We start from the raw sequence: 18,689 nt of genomic DNA on the forward strand, positions 1-18,689 counted from the left end.
TCGCATAACTCGCATAGCATTTTTTCATATGGGCGCGCTTTGTTTTTTGATTACTTTAGAGAATTTTGTATGCATTTGTCGTACTACGTAATATAAACTATCGTACAAATGCCAAAGGTATTGTATATTATACCTTTAACTATAGTGCGTATACGAAAAGTGTTGTAAAATCACCAAACATTGCTTACCCCATACGTTAAACTAAAGCGCATGTACGAGAACTCTCGTATTTCGGCAAAACTAACGTGATCAAGTTAACACAAGACAAATGCGGTAGGAAATGATTACGTAAATTACGTATTTTAAATTACTGGGATGTATTTATTTTCTTTGGCCATTTTTGGTTATAACAGTCAGGTAATGAAAATATTAATTTAATCTTGTGTATTAAAAGTACTGGTCCAGTAAATTTTACAGTACGGTACTAAGTTGACTAGCGTAGTCGCGGCAGCCATCATTATATCTCGTGTTTTCTTTTTTCCGACGCAAATTTCTATAACCACACTTTTTACGTTACGTTTACAATATTATTGTTCTTGAGGTGATTTGCGATGAGCAGGCTAACGTCGTTTAAGTTTTCCAAATGGAGAAAAGATAATGACGACCCGGATGACCCAGAACCACCCCAAAAAAACCGTCTAAAGTTTCTTCTAAGGAGCAGCATTCTTCCAAGAAAACAGCAACTGCAGACAGCGGGTTTTGTAATGTAGATAGGTAACTTAATTCACATTCGCCTTTTTTTGATGTCCTATTAAAAAGTTTTACTTATTAAAAATGTTAGGTTATGTCTACCACAAAAATATGTAGATAGGTAACTTAATTCACATTCGTCTTTTTTTTTATGTCCTATTAAAAAGTTTTACTTATTAAAAATGTTAGGTTATGTCTAACACAAAAATATGTTATGTGGCCTTATGCTGAATGTTCGTCATCTTTATAATATTTTTTTTTAATGAAGGTTAGTGTACACTTAAAAAGGAATAATTATAGTCTTTTTGAAATTTAGATGTAACTTCTTCACGAATTTTTATATATATATATTAAAAAAAAGCTAAGCTATATAATGTTTTAATTTTACATATGGCTGGAGAATCTTTCTTTCTCACCACTCAGTTAAAGACCAAAATGCTGGTCATCGGTTCATTTTAATTGAAAACAATTATATCTGTATGAGGTTCGGTTCGGCTTGGTTCGAAACCAGAGAACTGAGGTTCGTCCAGCTCTAGAAAATTGTAGGTATACCTAAACTATATTATAAAGGTAACGGAAATGGCACAAACATAAGATAAACTACGCTGCATTTTGTCAATTAGCATAACTACTCTATCATTTCCAACTTTCAATAATATAACATTGCAGAAAAAAACTTAACTTTTTTTAAATAGTGTCTGTTATACAAACATATTTTATTGAAAATATAGGAAGGATTAATTTAACAGAGAATTAGACAGATGCAAACTTATGTGTGTGGTTTTTGAGGTTATTTGTCTCTATTTTATATCAGGTGTATACACTATGCACTTATTTTATAATTTTATAAATACACATGTGATTTTTTTTAATACATAGGCCTATGTAATTTTTTAAAATAAATGTGTCATTTTTTTTTAATAACATGTGGTGAAGTTTAGTGTGGGACTGGGATTCGAGATTCGATGACAAACACTGAGGATTCGAACAAGGATTCGGATTCGACCAAAAAGTGGATTCGTCCCATCCCTAATAAAAAAGCATTAAAATAGGTAATTCATTATGTTGATATTCCATATGTATTGATCATTTTACATTGCAGTAAAATCAATTCTTATAAGCACTTTTTTTTTCTGTCAACAAACGGGCAAAAAAATGTACACAGAATATTAGTTGCTGGATAACCAATCTACATAGATAAAAATATGGCGACTGAATTAGGGTGTTCCATTACTTCTATCTGCCTAAAAGTCTGAAAAAACAAGTGAAGCAAAAGTTTTTTCTATGTTAGCTAACAGAATGCACCCTATGAATATTATTTCTGATGTTGGTGTGCTTGTTTATACTTCAAATTACTTTCCTTCTTAAATGTAACATTAACCTCAATTGTATGGTAGACACATTGCGAAAAATTGGTTTTGACGTTTTAGTTTTTCTTAAAATGTACAATTATCATCTTTTCTATACGTATTTGTGGTTGTGTCAAAAAACCTGGCACATTTGCTTCTCAGTTTCCTAAACAAGAAAGAAACTCTTCTGATAGTAATGACAAACTCAGAGTTGTACACTATGACGAACAGACGAACAACTGTGCAGCAGCACGCCAATAAAGGCTCTGCAAGAAAAAAGGGTAGTTTCGAAGGGTGCAGAAAAAAACGACCGGACATATAATAAAAAAAATTGGTGAAAGGTTTCTGATGTAGAAGTGAAATAAAAGTAATATTTTTTTTTTGTGGAAGGGACATCCAAAAGCAGGAGTCTGCCCGATGTTGGGATTGGCTTCCATTCAGGGTTAATACGGTGCTGAAAGACAACACAGAAGTGTCGTGGTCCCGCGAACGCAGGGCGGCAGTACCTCGTTGACGCGGTCGACGTCATCCGAGGAGCCGAGGATGTTGGCCAGCAGCTTGAGGATGTTCTGGACGTAGACGGCCTGGATGTGGCCGGGCAGCGAGAACACTCGGCCGCGCAGCATGGCGCCCAGGGTGACGTGTGGGTCCGTCAGGTGCCTGTCCCGGGACAACCACCTCAGTCACCGCACTCAAATACAGTTGAAGGTACATCTCTTCATCACACTTGGCTAAGTGTAATGACACGTTCGATATAAATCTGGTTTATAATGCCAGATTTTTTATATTAAAAAAAAATACAAGTTTTCAAAATAGGACCACACAAATCAACATGCACGCATTACCCAATCACTAACCATGAAACAATAGGTCAGGCAAAAAGTTGTAATTACAAATACTTGTTTATCGTACCATCGACGTTGAAGTCTTTAGAGGTCGATAAGATGAGAATAGAAGCACCGACAGAAGGCATGGGTGGGGGAATGAGCGTACCCTCAGGGGAACCCTACAAACTTATGTCAACGTCTGGCTCGTTCTACCCCCTTGCGAAAGTGCCGGGGTCGGGACAGGGTAACGGACGCGGGGTCGGAGGGGCGGGAGACTCACTCGGAGAACTCCCCGCAGATCCAGGCGGCGGCGTACAGCACCTCCGCCATGGTGGAGCGCTGCGCCGAGCCGGAGGTGAGGAAGTGGGCGTTCTCCAAGAGCAGCGCCATCTGCTGCACGGCGAACTGCCGGATGGCCTGCACGCGTATCGCCACGTCCAGCGTCTGGGTCGCCACCAGCGCGCCGTGCCGGCTGCCCTCCATGCGCGTCAGCTCCACCAGCACGCTCACGTACCTGTAGTCACCGAGTAGTCACGTCCCTCTACCTCCACCTCTGTATGGTACAGGTTGACTAGTACACCCACGATTATAATCCCGCCCACAACCACCGAGTAGTCGTGTCCCTCTACCTCTACCTCTGTATGATACAGGTCGACTCCATAGGCGTACCCAGGTTTTTTTTTGGGGGGGAGGTTTCTTCCAGATATTTTTCGGGTGGGGGGCTTCTGATTTTGAATGAAAAACTCCATATACACCACAAAAAATAAATGTTTATAATTAACTTTTTTAAGCTCACAAAAATTTTTTTTACAGATTTTTTTTTTTTTTTTTTGGGCAAATTCAGTAACCACATTTTCCGGGTCGATGTGGATGTTGTAGTGGACATTCAGTTAAGGCCAATCCATTCAGTCTGTCCTGAGATAAGGTGTGTTCCGCAGATAGGATTTTAATCTTCTTAAGCAAGAAAATGTCCTCTCCGGAGTTGCCATTGAGACGGGAAGGGTCGCCAAGACATATTTCGGAGGGGGGTTTGAACCCACAAAACGACCCCCCTGGGTACGCCTATGGTTGACTCATAAACCAAAGATTATAATCCCATCACCTTGCTTGGGGAAAAAAAAATTCCTGACCACTTAATTATTTAGTCGACAATAACTATCAAAATTTCAAATTCAAAAATGCTATTCGTACACATACCACATTTTACTGTTTCAACTGGCAACTATAAATTATTATTTTATTCCACTACTGTCAATAGCACCTAAGTCAATGCACGTGGCCAAAGTGCTGATATAGGTGAGGAATGGGAGAAAAACCATTAGTGATGCATACTTAGTTAAAGGCTGGAAAGAGTAAAGAAAGGATGAGTACGTGGAACCGGTACAAATAAAAACCAGTCTTGGCAATAACTTTATAATTTTTGTCATTAAATTATTTTGTCTACTTAAAAAATACTCTGATGTTTCCCTGTTACTGAAAATCGCCTGCATTTTTTTTAGGTTTTTCCTGTTTATAGCCACCCTTATGCATCTCTCTCAGCAGTGTTGGACCAATCACCTCACACCACATGAGCACAAGTACTGGTACTTATGGCCAAGTTCACCTGCACACATTGTGCAAAACACTTGGTTTGTCAGAATATTTACATGCATGAATGAGTGTGTACTGTGTGTTCATTATGTGTCCAGTGTGTGTACTGTGTGTCGAGTGGAAAGCACCTGGTTGCATAGTCACAGCAAAGACTTCTAAAGCCTAACAACCTACGATAACGTTTTTTCTGGTGGATAACACACAGTGAACGACGATCGGATACAGGCCTATTACCTATTACTCCTAGCGCAGTAATAGTTCTTCACCCACATGACAAAAAAAAAAAAAAAAAAAAAAAACACACTAAGAAGGGGGGAGAAAATTTCACCTCTTTTTCCAAGCATTGGATAGGACAAGAGACAGAAAAAGAGAGGAACATTCTAAGCAGCTTCTGTGTTTCTACACTTTACTTAAAACAAGCCAAAAAATATAAAACCATAAATGTTAATATAAATAATAATTTATTTTCAAAAAATACAAACAAAAGTTTTAATTTTTTTTAGACCTACATCATATTTAACTATAGATTAAAACAGCTCATTGTACATTTTTTTTAAAACCACCCTCAATTCAAACTAAAAAACTGATATTCACACAGGCCTAGTATTGTTACTATACGAAACAAATTGATACCCAAATTTATTGTTTTTTGAAACTTCCTTGCTGTGTTACAAATCTATGACTTACCACGTGACACATACCATAAACCGACGTTACTCTTGGGTGTTTAGAAATGCAAAAAAAAAAAAAAGTGTTCTGAGAAGAATACTTTAGGGAATGTTAAACAGTGATTTTAATGTCAACTTCGCGTATGACCTGAGGACAAAGTGCGCGGAGCCAGCAAAGCAACTGCACGCACAGACTCACCACTCGAAATTGGTGATGTACTGGTAGTTGTTCTGGGAGCAGATCTGTATTATTTTCGAGAGCAACTCGTCCCGGTAGGTCGTGCCTTCAGCCTTGTCCATGTGCACCATCAACTTCTTCACAATCTCCATGAGGTTCTTCTTGGACACCTGCGAAACAAACCTCGATTTCCAGCGTCGATAGTTCCACACGATCGGAAACAAGTTCGTGCCGGAAGCCACAATTTCTAAACTAACTTTACAAAAATGACTTTGAAACCAACCAAACAGCCACACAATAGAATCCAAAAATCTAGTCACATTGGACTTGAATCACCATGGCCATGAAAATAGCGACCACATTAACAGCTTTGAAAATTATTGCAAAATACCAACTCTATACAAGTATCAAAAAGGTTCGAAGATACATTAATATCTTTGGTATTCTAGTTCTTAAGTATTACAAAAATTTAATACAGCTCTATTTCATTTCTTTTAGAATAGTAATTTATTTTGTAAGTATATCCCTAAAGAACAATGCAGTATTAATTGGAAAGCGAATCGTCGCTGAATCAAACAACTTGGTACACGTCAAGGAAAACAAGTAAGGGAAGCCGTACCATGCCGTAGAGCAGATCCAAAGCCCGCAGGCGGATCGACTCGTCTTTGTCATCGAGACACTGCATGATGAGGTCCTTGTGAGCCTGCACAGACTTGGGGTGCGTCTTGAGGATCTTCGACATGGCGAGCAGACCGAGGTACTTCACTAAAGACAAGGCCTCAGTTACAACAAATCAACACACGGTGTGCACAAAAAAAACCTAAAAAAAATTGGTTGTCTGTAGTCTGTTTAGGGACGATAGTTTAACGTGACAACGTCATAACAAAACACTGATGAAATGATTGCATAGTTTTATGAATAAAATTGTATCATTTTTATTTTAATAATAAAAGAATAAATACTTGAAACTATACTAGTAATCAGATTTTTAAAATGCAAGAATAATTAACCTTTATTGCCGAAATTGTTGTTGTAATAAGCAATGAAAACCACATTAACTTTTCACTTCACTTTATAAACAGTCAACGAAACAGTTCACGTGTAGATGAGTTGTAATTAATTTTCAAAACTGGCGTTTAGCTATAAAGTTTAAATATAATTAGGAACAAGTTTTCATATAAATAAACTGTAATCAAATATCTATTATCAATCATATGAATCACCATTATTTTTTAAGTCAATTGTAACAACCTATTATTACTGCACTTGCCGACAGCATAACAGAACAATGAGCGTAACGGGACACAGCATAACGGAACAATGTGCGCAATGGGACACTTTTTCGTGCGTGCAGCCGGCGTTCATCGATTTATTAGATGTTGTCAAGTCAAAATAAAATAAACTATCTCAATGAAACAAAATAATACAGTAGAACCCTGTTATAATGTTCCTGCATATAATGTTTTCCTGCTTATAATGTCATATTTTTAAAGTCCCATTATTTCCCCCATGACAATGTATTTATTTCCTGCATATAACGTTCATAAATAGTGTAATTTCCTGTTTATAATGTTTGCTTTCTAACATTCAATAAATGGGGAAAAAATGTTTTAAAACCAAATTATTCCAACACTTACGATAAAAAGTTTCCTTTATGTATGTTTATGTTTACAATCACTGCCATACAATACATAAAGTTTGTAAAAATACAATTTTATGCAATATACTGAAGGTACACAATGTTCATAGTTACGTGTCAGTTGGCACCCTTAGTCAACTCTTCTCTTCCTTGCCATTTCAGTGGGTATTCAGATGCACGTACATAGTCCTACGATATTTAAGTTGCCAACCATTGAGCGAGGGCATAACTTAAAGTGTTTTCTATTGCTCACAAATATTTGTTTTTTCATTCTTACGTAGGAATCCCAAAATTAAACATTTTCAGGTGGCGAAGGAGTAGACGTTCTCACTCTTAATGTTGTTATCATGAATCGTGAGACAATTTTACAAAAAATGTGGCAGTGTATCTTTAAAGACAAACAAAATTTAACCAGGGAACAAGACGAAGTTGAAAAATTGTTGGCTTATTTCAGAAAATTCATGTATCAAGTATACTATCTTTGGTTTTAACATTAAAGTTTTTTACATAGCTTGGTGAGTCCATTGGTACAAAGCTCTAACATTGTTAAGTGCTAAATTGAGATTTCCTGCTTATAACGTTTTCCTGCTTATAATGTTTTTTTTCTTGTGCTCCCTTGAAAAACATTATAACAGGGTTCTACTGTACTGTTAAAAATAAGTTAAAATTCAAGCTACCATTTTCTTCCATACTTTTCAATGGATCACAAAATAATGTACAAAAGAATAAAATACAAAGTGAGATAGGTAAGATCAGTTAAAATGTGAATTAATTATTGTTATTTTGTAGCTAACTAATAACTTCAATTCAGGTCATCCATACACTAAAACATGCTAAAGAGCCGTTACCACTTTCCCCTTCACTTATGCTGGAATAGCCATTCTGCTAATTTACCAACTAACGATACTAATACCACGAACATTTCTCAAATGTCACCTAAAACAAATAGGGCTGGCCAATTGAATAATGACAATGTCTGCTCTTGATACTTAAGTTTTATTAAAAAAAATTTGTGATAATCCAACTAACAATTAACATTATGAAATAGAGCTACGTTACTCCAGGTAAAAGGTATGCACAGCACCCAGCATAAATACTAGGAAGAAAATTAACTGAGTAACTCAAGTCCCAACCAGGAACTGCCACAGGATGCAGTGAAATTATCAACGTTTTATGCCAGCCAATCAGAAAAGACTTTGTTTTGTGGTGTTCTGTTTATTCTTCTTGTTTTCTTTTTTTTGCTGAAAGCCTTGATGCTAGGGTAGTGTAAATTGGGTACTGGTTGTTATATATAAGAGTCGCATTGTGATTGACTGTGAGGTTGCACGATTGCCACTTCAATGCGTGGTGATACACAGTCGCATAACCTCGTCAGTGTTCAAGTACTGTGCCGAAAGGACCTGCAGATTGACGGCTCACTGAGCCAAAAGTATAATGAACGATCAGAGGCAGACAACTTCACGTCTGGGTGTCGGGCCGTGCCACGATTAATATATTTCAGACTTTATTATTCTTTGTTTTCTGGCTTTTGAATTATAAATTAGGCCCCAGACGTGCGTAGCAACGCCAGTGGGTCCACCTGATGTAGTTCCTTTCTTTCAGATAACATGTCGCTTGGGACATTTCTTTCATGAAGGCACAGGAATTTGAGGAGCAATCTGCAAAAGTGAGTGAGTAAGTGTTGGCTTTCAGTCAAATCATGTAACGGACATGTATTTGTGTTGGGGAAAAGAAAAAAAAATTCAAAATTAATTTACAGTCTTTTATTTAAACACGACCCTTAACAGATTTGAGAAAATCAGCAATCATAGACAGAACTTTACACCTAATTATTTTAAACAACTTTTCAAGTTTTTTTTTATGGGCAAGAAACGATAGTTATCTTAGTTGGGCACGATTTTGACTTGTAAAACCATGACCAATGGTGAAGCAATTGGGAATTCTGAGCACTGGATCTAATAGAGTAAAAATCTGCTTAAAAGAGTACATTACTAGTTAAACCAATAAAAAAAAGGATGAATAACAAGACTTACAGTTCTGATCTGTGTCTTCGATGAGGATCCTCAACTTCTGCACGCACAGCTGAAATGGAGAAACAAAAATTAATGTGCATCCCAGATTCCCTACCTGAGGCTAATACTACAAAAATATTCTGCATTTATTTTTGAGTAACACGTAGTTTCAACTTAAAGATACATTACGTGGATGCACAAACGTGCATGCGCACACATGTGCAAGTGCATGGTTGCACCACTGCCAATGCAATGGCTTGCAAGTTTTAAACATTGGACATGTTTACAGTTATTGTTATTATTAGTTTCCATAAATCAATACTTATTTAAATCTTAAATGTTAAAATGTCAATTTATATTTGCCATAGTACTGAGCTTGAGTATCTTATCGACCCAGGTTTTATCTAGAGGTTTCTATTTTGATTATATTTAACTTTGGTTTTCGTTTCTCTACATATTTTTTTTGCCTGGTTAAATATTCTGTTTTAGCTATGCTATGCATCAATTCACATTTCATTATATTCACCTGTTTGGGACTTTCATGTTACCATGGGAGATTTCTTGTTAAAAACATTGTGTGGTCACACTGGCCGGAAAAAAAAAGTTTTATCAAGATGGTCGACCAGTAGTGATGTATGCGCGGTTGGTCCTCAGGAATTTATGTGATTTTAAACTGAGCAGAAGTTAGCTCCATACGGCCGCCCGGGACAGAGAACTTGGAACAACAACAGCCTAAGTCATTCCACGCAACTACGGCAAATTTCCAACCAACTATTAATATTTTTACACGAGAATGAGCAAATATAACAATAGAGCAGTTACATGGTGACCTTCATACATATGTTTGCTATAAATAAAAATTAAATTTAGAGTGCGAACCATTATACAGGTTGTCCCAGGAGCTCTGAAGGCCTCCAGTGTGTTGTTTTCATTGAGTATATCACAAACATTTTTTTCGGCCACTTTGGCCTTCCTACAGTTGTAGACTATCAAATAAAAAATAAATTAGAAGGCAAACTACCGTACAGGTTAAGTTAATTGTAACAGGCAAGAATGAATTTCATACTACTATTTAATTGTGCAGCGAACAAAATATTCAATTCAAATTTTTTCACCCAAGTGAGTACAAACAAACTTCTTATTTATGGTTCTTGATACCAGCTCTATCGGTACCAGCGGCCAAAGTGGCCGAAAAAAAATCATGTTTGTGATATACTCCATGAAAACAACACATTGGAGGCCTTCAGAGGCCCTGGTGCAACCTGTACGATGGTTCGCACTCTAAATTTAATATATTTATTAATAGTAAACACATGTATGAAGGTCACCACGTAACTGCTCTATCGTTACGTTCGCACATTTTGTTGTAAAAATATAAAAACTCGATTGGAAATTGCCGTAGTTGCGTGGAATGACTAAGGCAGTTGTTGTCCCAAGCTCTCTGAGGAAGTGAAAGGGACTCTGGGATGAACTCTATTAGGGTGCTCTCTCCGCCAACATTTCACAGTGTTATCTTGTCTCATCTTTCATACCGTGCTGCTTCATGAGGAAGTCAAGAACCAGAGCAAGTAGTTTTTCAACTAAGCTCTTCCTGTAGCCGACAACAGTCAGCAACAAAACAGCTGCACAGCAGAGTATGTGTAGATGTGCAGTTACCAATATGATAAAAAAAATTAAGTATAGACCTTTTTTGTTCATAATTAAATTTCCAACACATTTTTGTCCATGCATTTTGTCTCTACAATACACCATTTTCAGAATACAGTAAAACCTCATTGATCCAGATCTCTGGATGATTTGGATCAGATCTGTAAACATTATATTTAATGTTCTCACAATATTTTTTTAACTATAGTAGCAAGAGTGTGTCTATAAGTAAGACAAATATTCTTTTTTAAGTTTGATTCGGTGTACAGTTCCTGCATAGATGGTATAATTATGGTAATAAAATACTTTTTGTTGAATTTAAGAAAGCCATGGGCATCGCAACCGGGGGGGACAGGGGGGACACGTCCCCCCCAATAATAAAAGTCTTCAATTTTGTACCCTCCAATAATATATTTAGTTTCGTAGTTTCTCCTGATGTTTAAATTAATGATTTTGTGTGGATATAGCACCAGCAGATATGTTAACTGTGTTTTTACAAAAATGTGTTCTCTGAAAATATTTTTTATAAAAAATAAATTATATATTACATCCAACTATAATTAGAAAATTTAGGAAAGAAAAATGCCTAAAACCCACCTTTTTGCACCTTTAAACCCCAAATTTTCCCGGGGGAGGACCCCCGGACCCCCTGCTATTTTTTTTTCCCCAGGGGATGGATATTCCTTAACAACTAAATCAATTGAAGTCCCCCCCCCCCCCCCCCCAAAAAATATATCCTGTTGACGCCCATGAGAAAGCGCACCAGCTGACAAAACATCACTGCGTACTGGAGAATCAGCCCAACACCGCTCCAGCTCAACTATTAATGATAAAGCTTTCGCGTGACCCTTCTCCAACCACACACCATACATGTTTGAAAGAAGAGAGTGTGGACAAATTCTTTGTTAAGAAATTACGTGAAAAGTTATTTTTATATATATTTTTAATGTCACGTAAGCAATATAGGGCATGTATACTAGGTATTTATTGTTACAAAATTAAGTTCTTTATAGCAACATACAGTCAGTCTGATTATTTAAGAATTCTGTTATGCCCACTACCCATATTACCCGGATTATCCCGATTTTCGATCGGATTGCTTTTGGCCCCCGTTGATCCAGATAGAAAGTTGAGAAAATGTAACATTTGCAAAATGAGAGCCTATTTTTTTTTTTAGAGGAATTAATGTAAGATTAAAAAAATAATTGAAAATTGCTTTACAACTTCAAAGAAAAATAATTTTTTTTTTTAAGTTTATAAAGGTCACTAATTTTTCAGGTCTCTGTTAATGAAACACTTGTATTATTTTATAAATAAATACAAAGGCCTTCTTTCACAGGGATCCTGGTGGCCATGTGGCAACCCCTACAACTGCATCACTTACAAGCAGGGAGTCTTGGAGGTTGCTTCACCTTAAGGCTCCGAGCACAATGTGCTTCACCTTTCAAGACTCCTTCCTCCTCTCGCCTGAGCTCATTAAGTCTCTAGGCAGGCCTTTAACTTTGATAGCACACTACCCTAGTTTCATCTCATTCGTTAGCACCTGGGGTCGGGGAAATTAGTACAACTTGATTTGAGACGCTGAGAAGCCAAGGGGTGACAAGGGGTGACAATTTCATCACTTTCTGAAAATGTAGTTTAAAGGTAAATGATTTGATAAATTCCTTGAAGTAGTTGCTTCTTACACTGCTAGATCTCAGCACATTACTGTGACATCACCAACATTTCGTATGTATCAACTATCCGTAATCACACTCAAAGCTATTTGTAACAGTCACTTGTACCCCTTGGCATCTCAACCCCTCATTTCATTGAATATGGAGTGGCGAGCTGCCATCCACGGACACAAGCCAAACTCACCTGTATGGAAGCGCTGTGGTTGGGCATCCCTGACGATATGGATATGAGCACTGTGAACATGAGAAGCAACACGACTCAAGTGATTGCAACTCTGTGTGTCAAGGCAACTCACTACACTTAACAGAACTTGACTGCATTGAAACTGAATTGAAGTGTGAAGATTAAAAGTATGTTGTTTCTTACAGGGTGTCTAAAAATACCTAACCATGAACCAATGTCAAAAACTTTTTTAGAAAATTTTTTATTGTTTAAATATTTAAAAATAGGTGCTTGACTTAAGTATGCACATTAGAAGTTACGCTTACTTGGTGTGATCAAAAAACTAACTTTAATTTTGTATGCAAATAATTAATAGAAATGAAATAAAAAAAAAAGGACTGAAGTGATATTATAAATATCGTTGATAAAGTATAAATTTAAATTTAATTATAATTTAAAAGTTTAAATAAATACTCAATATTTAATATTTAAAAAAATTATATATAAAATTAATTATATCATTAAGTAAAATAATTGAGATAAATTTTAATTAATAATGAAAATAAATATGCTGAATGTTTATTCTAATTTGTTAATTTTAATTATTTACTAAATAATAATGTAATAACTTATAATTCAAATGAATTATACATATAAGAACATAATCCCACTTACATAAATACGCTTGAAAATGTTAGGACAATTTTTATCACTAATATTCACAATAAATAAATGTTTTTATTTTTTAAAATTAAATGGAACAATATTCAATATCATTCAATAAAAAAAAATAAAAAAAAGGATTTAAAAGCACATATATAATGTTTATTTGCATGTAGCTTACTTTTGTTTGTAAACTTTTTTTTGTATGCAGCTTTTTTTCATCCTGTGAAAATTGCATGGTGCATGGACATTGTAAAAATTCACTGTTGGATTTGTAAATAGTGCTTACCCTAGATTTATGTTAACTAATTCAAGTGTTGGACGCTTCAAAATTCAAATATGGCGCCATTTCGCTGCCATTAACTCAAGCGATCCTGGTGGCCATCAGGAAAGACTCAGTGGTTCGTCTGGTACCGGCGTCATCGGACGTCCGGCTATCGTTTTTGACTTTCATGTTATCTGGTAACAGTTTCAGTACAAAACATTTGGTCCTCCGGGCCGGATCAATCCGCTAACCGCGATTACTGAGCTATCGGGCTCAGTTCTAGTTACGTGGAGAGATTCGGAGTGTTTGTTTGCGTCGTTCATTGTACCGAGTCTCCTTTGTCCGTCGTTGCCCCGCCATAAAAACGTGAACGGGTTATCATCTTAATGTGCTATTAGCTTCCCGTGGAAGGGAAGATAACAACTGAGTGCGTAAGGGAAGATAAGAACTGAGTGCGTAAAGGAAGATAAAAATTGCCTTTATCACACTGACGGTGTTGGTGCTGACGAAGCCTTTTGTGTCGTGCCGCACTATTATTTCTTATCTTTCCACGGTAACCAGATACTGATAATGACCGGTCTGCTATAGGATTGCGTGTTTTCTAAGACTGGCGGTGAAATATGACTTTGAATTATTAAGTAGACCGTTAACATAGATTTTGCCAAGTCTTTGTTCGGCATTACTACACATATCGATACAAAATCGATTCGCAGACATTGAAAATCGATTATTTAAACACTACTCGGTTTAAAATCGATTTTAGTTATAAAATCGATTTTATAAACACCGCTCGGTTCAGAATCGATTTTTTGCTGAAAAATCGTTTACATTTAAATTTTTAGTTGGTGCTCCCATTTTTGACTGAGTGTACTTAAGTAGAATAAACACAATCATGACTGACAGTGTTTCAGCTCTGGAGCGACGTCTGGAGCGTGCCGAAAACCGATTACAGCGTGCCGCGGATCTGGCCAAAAGGGTTACTACAGACACTTCCAAGCAGTCATTATTCTTTGCAACCTGTCGGGACTTATCTCAGCTTCGTAATGGGTTTGAAGATGACCATTTGGCTTATGAATTGGCATGCAAGGAGCAAGTTGATTTTGATGACACAAGGCATACAAGTAGGCTAAATCACTTCGACGATCTTTATTATGAAGTTAATGCAATCTGGGACACATTAGTGCAGGATTCTAAGAACCGGAACAAAGAAACACGTAATCAATGTGCAGCTGGGTCGTCACCCCGTCTGCCAGCTATTGATTTACCCCACTTTCAGGGTAATCCAACAGAATGGCTCAGCTTCTCAAACCTGTTTGAGGCTCTAGTTGTAGACAACAGAAGTCTCACCAATGTAGAGAGACTATCTTACCTAAAGTCATCTTTGTCTGGTGACGCGTTGGCAGTAATTCAGGCATTACCCTTGACTGATTCGAACTATAGTATTGCTTGGGAACTACTGTCTAAGAGGTACAGTAACAAGCGCTTGATTGTTTCATTGCACATTGAAGCAATTATGCAAATACCATCTGTGTCATTAGAGGCCCCAGCATCAGTGAATAAGATGATGTCTCTTCTGGCAGAGCACATTGCGGCATTACGAGTGCTGGATGTCAATGTTGAAAAATGGGACCCGCTGTTGCTGCATATCATTGAAGCTAAGCTGGATAAGGTTTTGCGTAACCAGTGGGAGCTGTTTATTAATGACAAGGGAGCAGAGTTACCCAAGCTTACCGAGTTTTTGTTATTTTTAGAGGGTTATCGCCGTGCAGCTGAGTCACAGCTAGTGACGTCTGGGAAAACCTTTAAGAGCAAGTCGTCTATTTATTCTAAGCCAGCTTCTAGATATGTGCAACATCAGTCATTCGCAGGAAACACTGTTTCCAAGTCAGTGAAGTGTGTCATATGCAGTGGACCTCACGAAATCTACCAGTGCCCCAAGTTCCTTGAGTCATCCCCAAAGGAAAGGTATCAGATGGTGAGGTCAGGAAACCTCTGTTTGAACTGCTTGCGAACGTCTCATCATGCAAGTGCATGCCTTTCGTCTTCTCATTGTCGGTCTTGTGACTCTCGACATCACACACTACTTCATTTTAGTGACATGCGACCACAGTCACCAGACCATGATGGTGTGAATGCGTTGTGTGCTTCATCTCCTGGACAATATTTGGCTGCATCCGAACTGCATAATCAAGATAGTCCATCTACGATTTTGCTGTCCACTGCACTCATAGAAATTCCAGTCAGCTCTGGCAGGACTCACACAGTTCGAGCACTCTTGGACTCTGCCAGCCAATCCAGCTTCATGACAGAAGGTTGTGTGAAGAGGCTAGGCTTAATACGTCGAAAGGCAGCTCTGCCAGTCTACGGTGTTTCCCAGGTACCAGTGCATGTCGCTAGGGGAGTAGTTGACTGTTTAGTGAAACCAGTTGGTCAGGAGGGTCCGCGATTGTCACTCACTGCCTTCATTTTGCCTAAGATCACTGGCTCACTGCCTACAACACAACTGAACCCTCATTCATGGGATCATCTTTCCCATTTGCAACTAGCTGACCCTCACTATGCACAGCCTGGGCCTATTGACGTGCTAATTGGGGCAGATCTGTTTCCCTATGTGCTGAGCGGACGCACACTAAGTCTCAGTACCCAGGTCCCTGTAGCGATTGACACTGTCTTTGGATGGGTAGTGATGGGGAGAGTACCAACATCTGCAGTATCGCTCAGTTGTGTATCACTTCATTCTATTACACCAACACTTGACGACACAGTTCGGCAGTTTTGGGAGGTGGAAGAGGTTATTGTACCCCCAAAGCCTTCCTCTGAGGACATTCGATGTGAACAGATCTTTCTCGAGACTTGCAGAAGAGATGAGAATGGTAGATATAGTGTGGCCTTACCTTTCAAGGAGCCTTCACCTCATTTTGAGGAATCACGTGTTCAAGCACTAAAACGTTTTCACTACCTTGAACGCAAGATGAACCAAAACCCTCATTTTAAGGCATCCTATATAGAATTTATGTCAGATTACGTTGACCAGGGTCATATGTCAATGGTTCAGGAACCCCAGTTGACTACACCGTCGTTTTATATTCCGCATCACGGAGTTTTGAAACCAGACAGTAGTACAACAAAGTTACGTGTGGTCTTTGATGCATCGGCCAAGGACAGCAAAGGAACTTCTCTGAATGATCAATTACTTACGGGACCCAAACTGCAGAGAGACATAGCTGACGTTCTTCTCTCATTTCGAGATCATGCAGTTGCATTTACTGCTGACATACGACAGATGTACCGTCAGATTCTAGTTCAAGAGGAATTCCGCGACTGTCAACGAATTCTGTGGCGACCATCTGATGATGATCCAGTTTGTGAGTACAGGCTCAACACTGTTACCTATGGCGTGTCATCTGCACCCTACCTTGCTATCCGCACACTCCATCAACTGGCTGCAGATGAGAAAGATAGATTCCCTCGGGCATCATCAGTCCTCCTAAAAGACACGCATGTTGATGATGTTGTAACTGGAGCACCCAATGCACGTGATGCTATCTCATTGCAAAGAGAGTTAATTGACCTCCTCAAGGCTGGTGGTTTTCAGTTGCGAAAATTTGCCAGTAATGATTTATCTCTGCTCTCTTGGCTTTCCGAAGACTTGGTGCAGGGCAGCAAGGCTCTCCCCTTGGACAACACTTGTGGACTTCCCACCGTCAAAATATTGGGTCTGCAGTGGCAATCTGAAGTGGATGCATTCGCTTACAATGTTCAACCTACTTCCTCGACAGCTACGAAGCGGAGCATACTGTCCGACTTGGCGCGAATATTTGACCCTCTAGGTTGGCTGTCACCTGTGGTCCTGCTTGCAAAATGCCTCATTCAGCACTTGTGGATTCGATGCATAGATTGGGATGACCCTCCTCCTGCCGACATCCTTGCAACATGGCAGCGGTTCCAGCGAGAGCTTCCTAGTCTGGCTAGCATCACTATTTCAAGATTTGTCCCAGTGACCCAAAGAGAACTCTTACTAGAGATCCATGGATTCTCTGATAGTTCGGAGCAAGGTTATGCGGCAGTTGTTTATCTCAGAGCCACTTCACCTGATGGCTCAGTATCTGTATACCTTCTGGTTGGAAGGTCAAAGGTAGCCCCAATTAAAAGAGTGTCATTGCCTCGCCTGGAACTCTGTGGTGCTTTGCTGCTTGCTCGCACAATGCATAGAATCTTGCAAAATTATGGACCTCATGTGAACCTAGACCAAATATTTGCCTGGACAGACTCTACAGTTGTCCTCCACTGGATCCGTGGATCACCTCATAAATGGAAAACTTTTGTTGCAAATCGTGTCGGCCAAATCCATGACCTTGTCCCAGCAAAGCACTGGAATCATGTGTTGTCAGACAGCAACCCGGCTGATTGTGCCTCTAGGGGCTTGTTTCCAAGTGAGATAGCTGACCACTCGCTGTGGTGGACCGGTCCATCATGGCTGTATAAGCCACCCGAGGAATGGCCACAACTCACCGGCTTGATGGACACCATGGACGAAACAGTGATGGAACAACGGATCTTTACCTTGCATAGTGTCAACCCTCTGGCAGACACTACGCTGCTGGAAAGGTTCTCATCTTTAAGCAAGGTCAAATGCATTACGGCCTATTGTCTCCGCTTTGTGCAACGTTTGCGCTTCAAGAAACTTCCCCCCCGTAGTCCACCAGATGCTAATGAGCTTAAAGATGCCATGATGGTATGGGTTCGTTTAGCCCAGGCTTCAGCATTCGCATCTGATATCAAAGCTCTGCAAGCTAACCAACCATATCGGGGTCCACTCTTCAAGCTGTCTCCCTTCTTGGATCCTGCTGGCATTCTCAGGGTGGGCGGACGTTTGGAACTATCAGACTTGGCTTATTACCAACGACATCCAATTCTACTGCCCAAACACCACAGATTGACAGACCTTGTAATTGACCACCTTCACATCCATCTGATGCACTGTGGTCCCACCATACTACAGTCTGCTGTGCAACGTGACTTCTGGATTGTAGGTGCTCGGGGCCTCATTCGTCAACGGCTGAAGAAGTGTACTTTATGCTTTCGAGTTCGCCCTGTGCCTCGAAACCCACCCATGGGTAATCTTCCAGTCGATCGTGTCACACAAGCCAAGCCATTTCTCAAGACAGGAGTCGACTATGCTGGACCCTTTAAAATCACCATGTCCCGACTGCGGAAGGCCCGCATCCAGGATGCCTACTTGTGCCTGTTTGTATGCTTTGCCACCAAGGCAATCCACTTGGAGCTGGCCTCTGATCTGACGACAGATGCTTTCATAGCTGC

General features: G+C 39.0%; 1 protein-coding gene across 3 annotated transcripts in view; it reads right to left on the reverse strand.

Moving 5' to 3' along the window:
- The window catches only part of LOC134536101 (AP-3 complex subunit delta-1), a 63,554-nt gene that overhangs the window by 23,654 nt on the left and 21,211 nt on the right, over window positions 1-18,689 (reverse strand). For all 3 annotated transcript variants that reach the window (XM_063375652.1, XM_063375651.1, XM_063375650.1), the window contains 6 exons: window positions 12,461-12,510; window positions 8,975-9,023; window positions 5,922-6,067; window positions 5,324-5,472; window positions 3,147-3,380; window positions 2,546-2,699 (listed from right to left, as the gene is read on the reverse strand). In XM_063375652.1, the coding sequence (XP_063231722.1) occupies window positions 2,546-2,699; window positions 3,147-3,380; window positions 5,324-5,472; window positions 5,922-6,067; window positions 8,975-9,023; window positions 12,461-12,510 (782 nt within the window). The remainder of the gene's footprint in view (window positions 1-2,545; window positions 2,700-3,146; window positions 3,381-5,323; window positions 5,473-5,921; window positions 6,068-8,974; window positions 9,024-12,460; window positions 12,511-18,689) is intronic.

The sequence above is a fragment of the Bacillus rossius genome, chromosome 10, assembly GCF_032445375.1.
Source record: "Bacillus rossius redtenbacheri isolate Brsri chromosome 10, Brsri_v3, whole genome shotgun sequence".
Classification (NCBI taxonomy): domain Eukaryota; kingdom Metazoa; phylum Arthropoda; class Insecta; order Phasmatodea; family Bacillidae; genus Bacillus; species Bacillus rossius.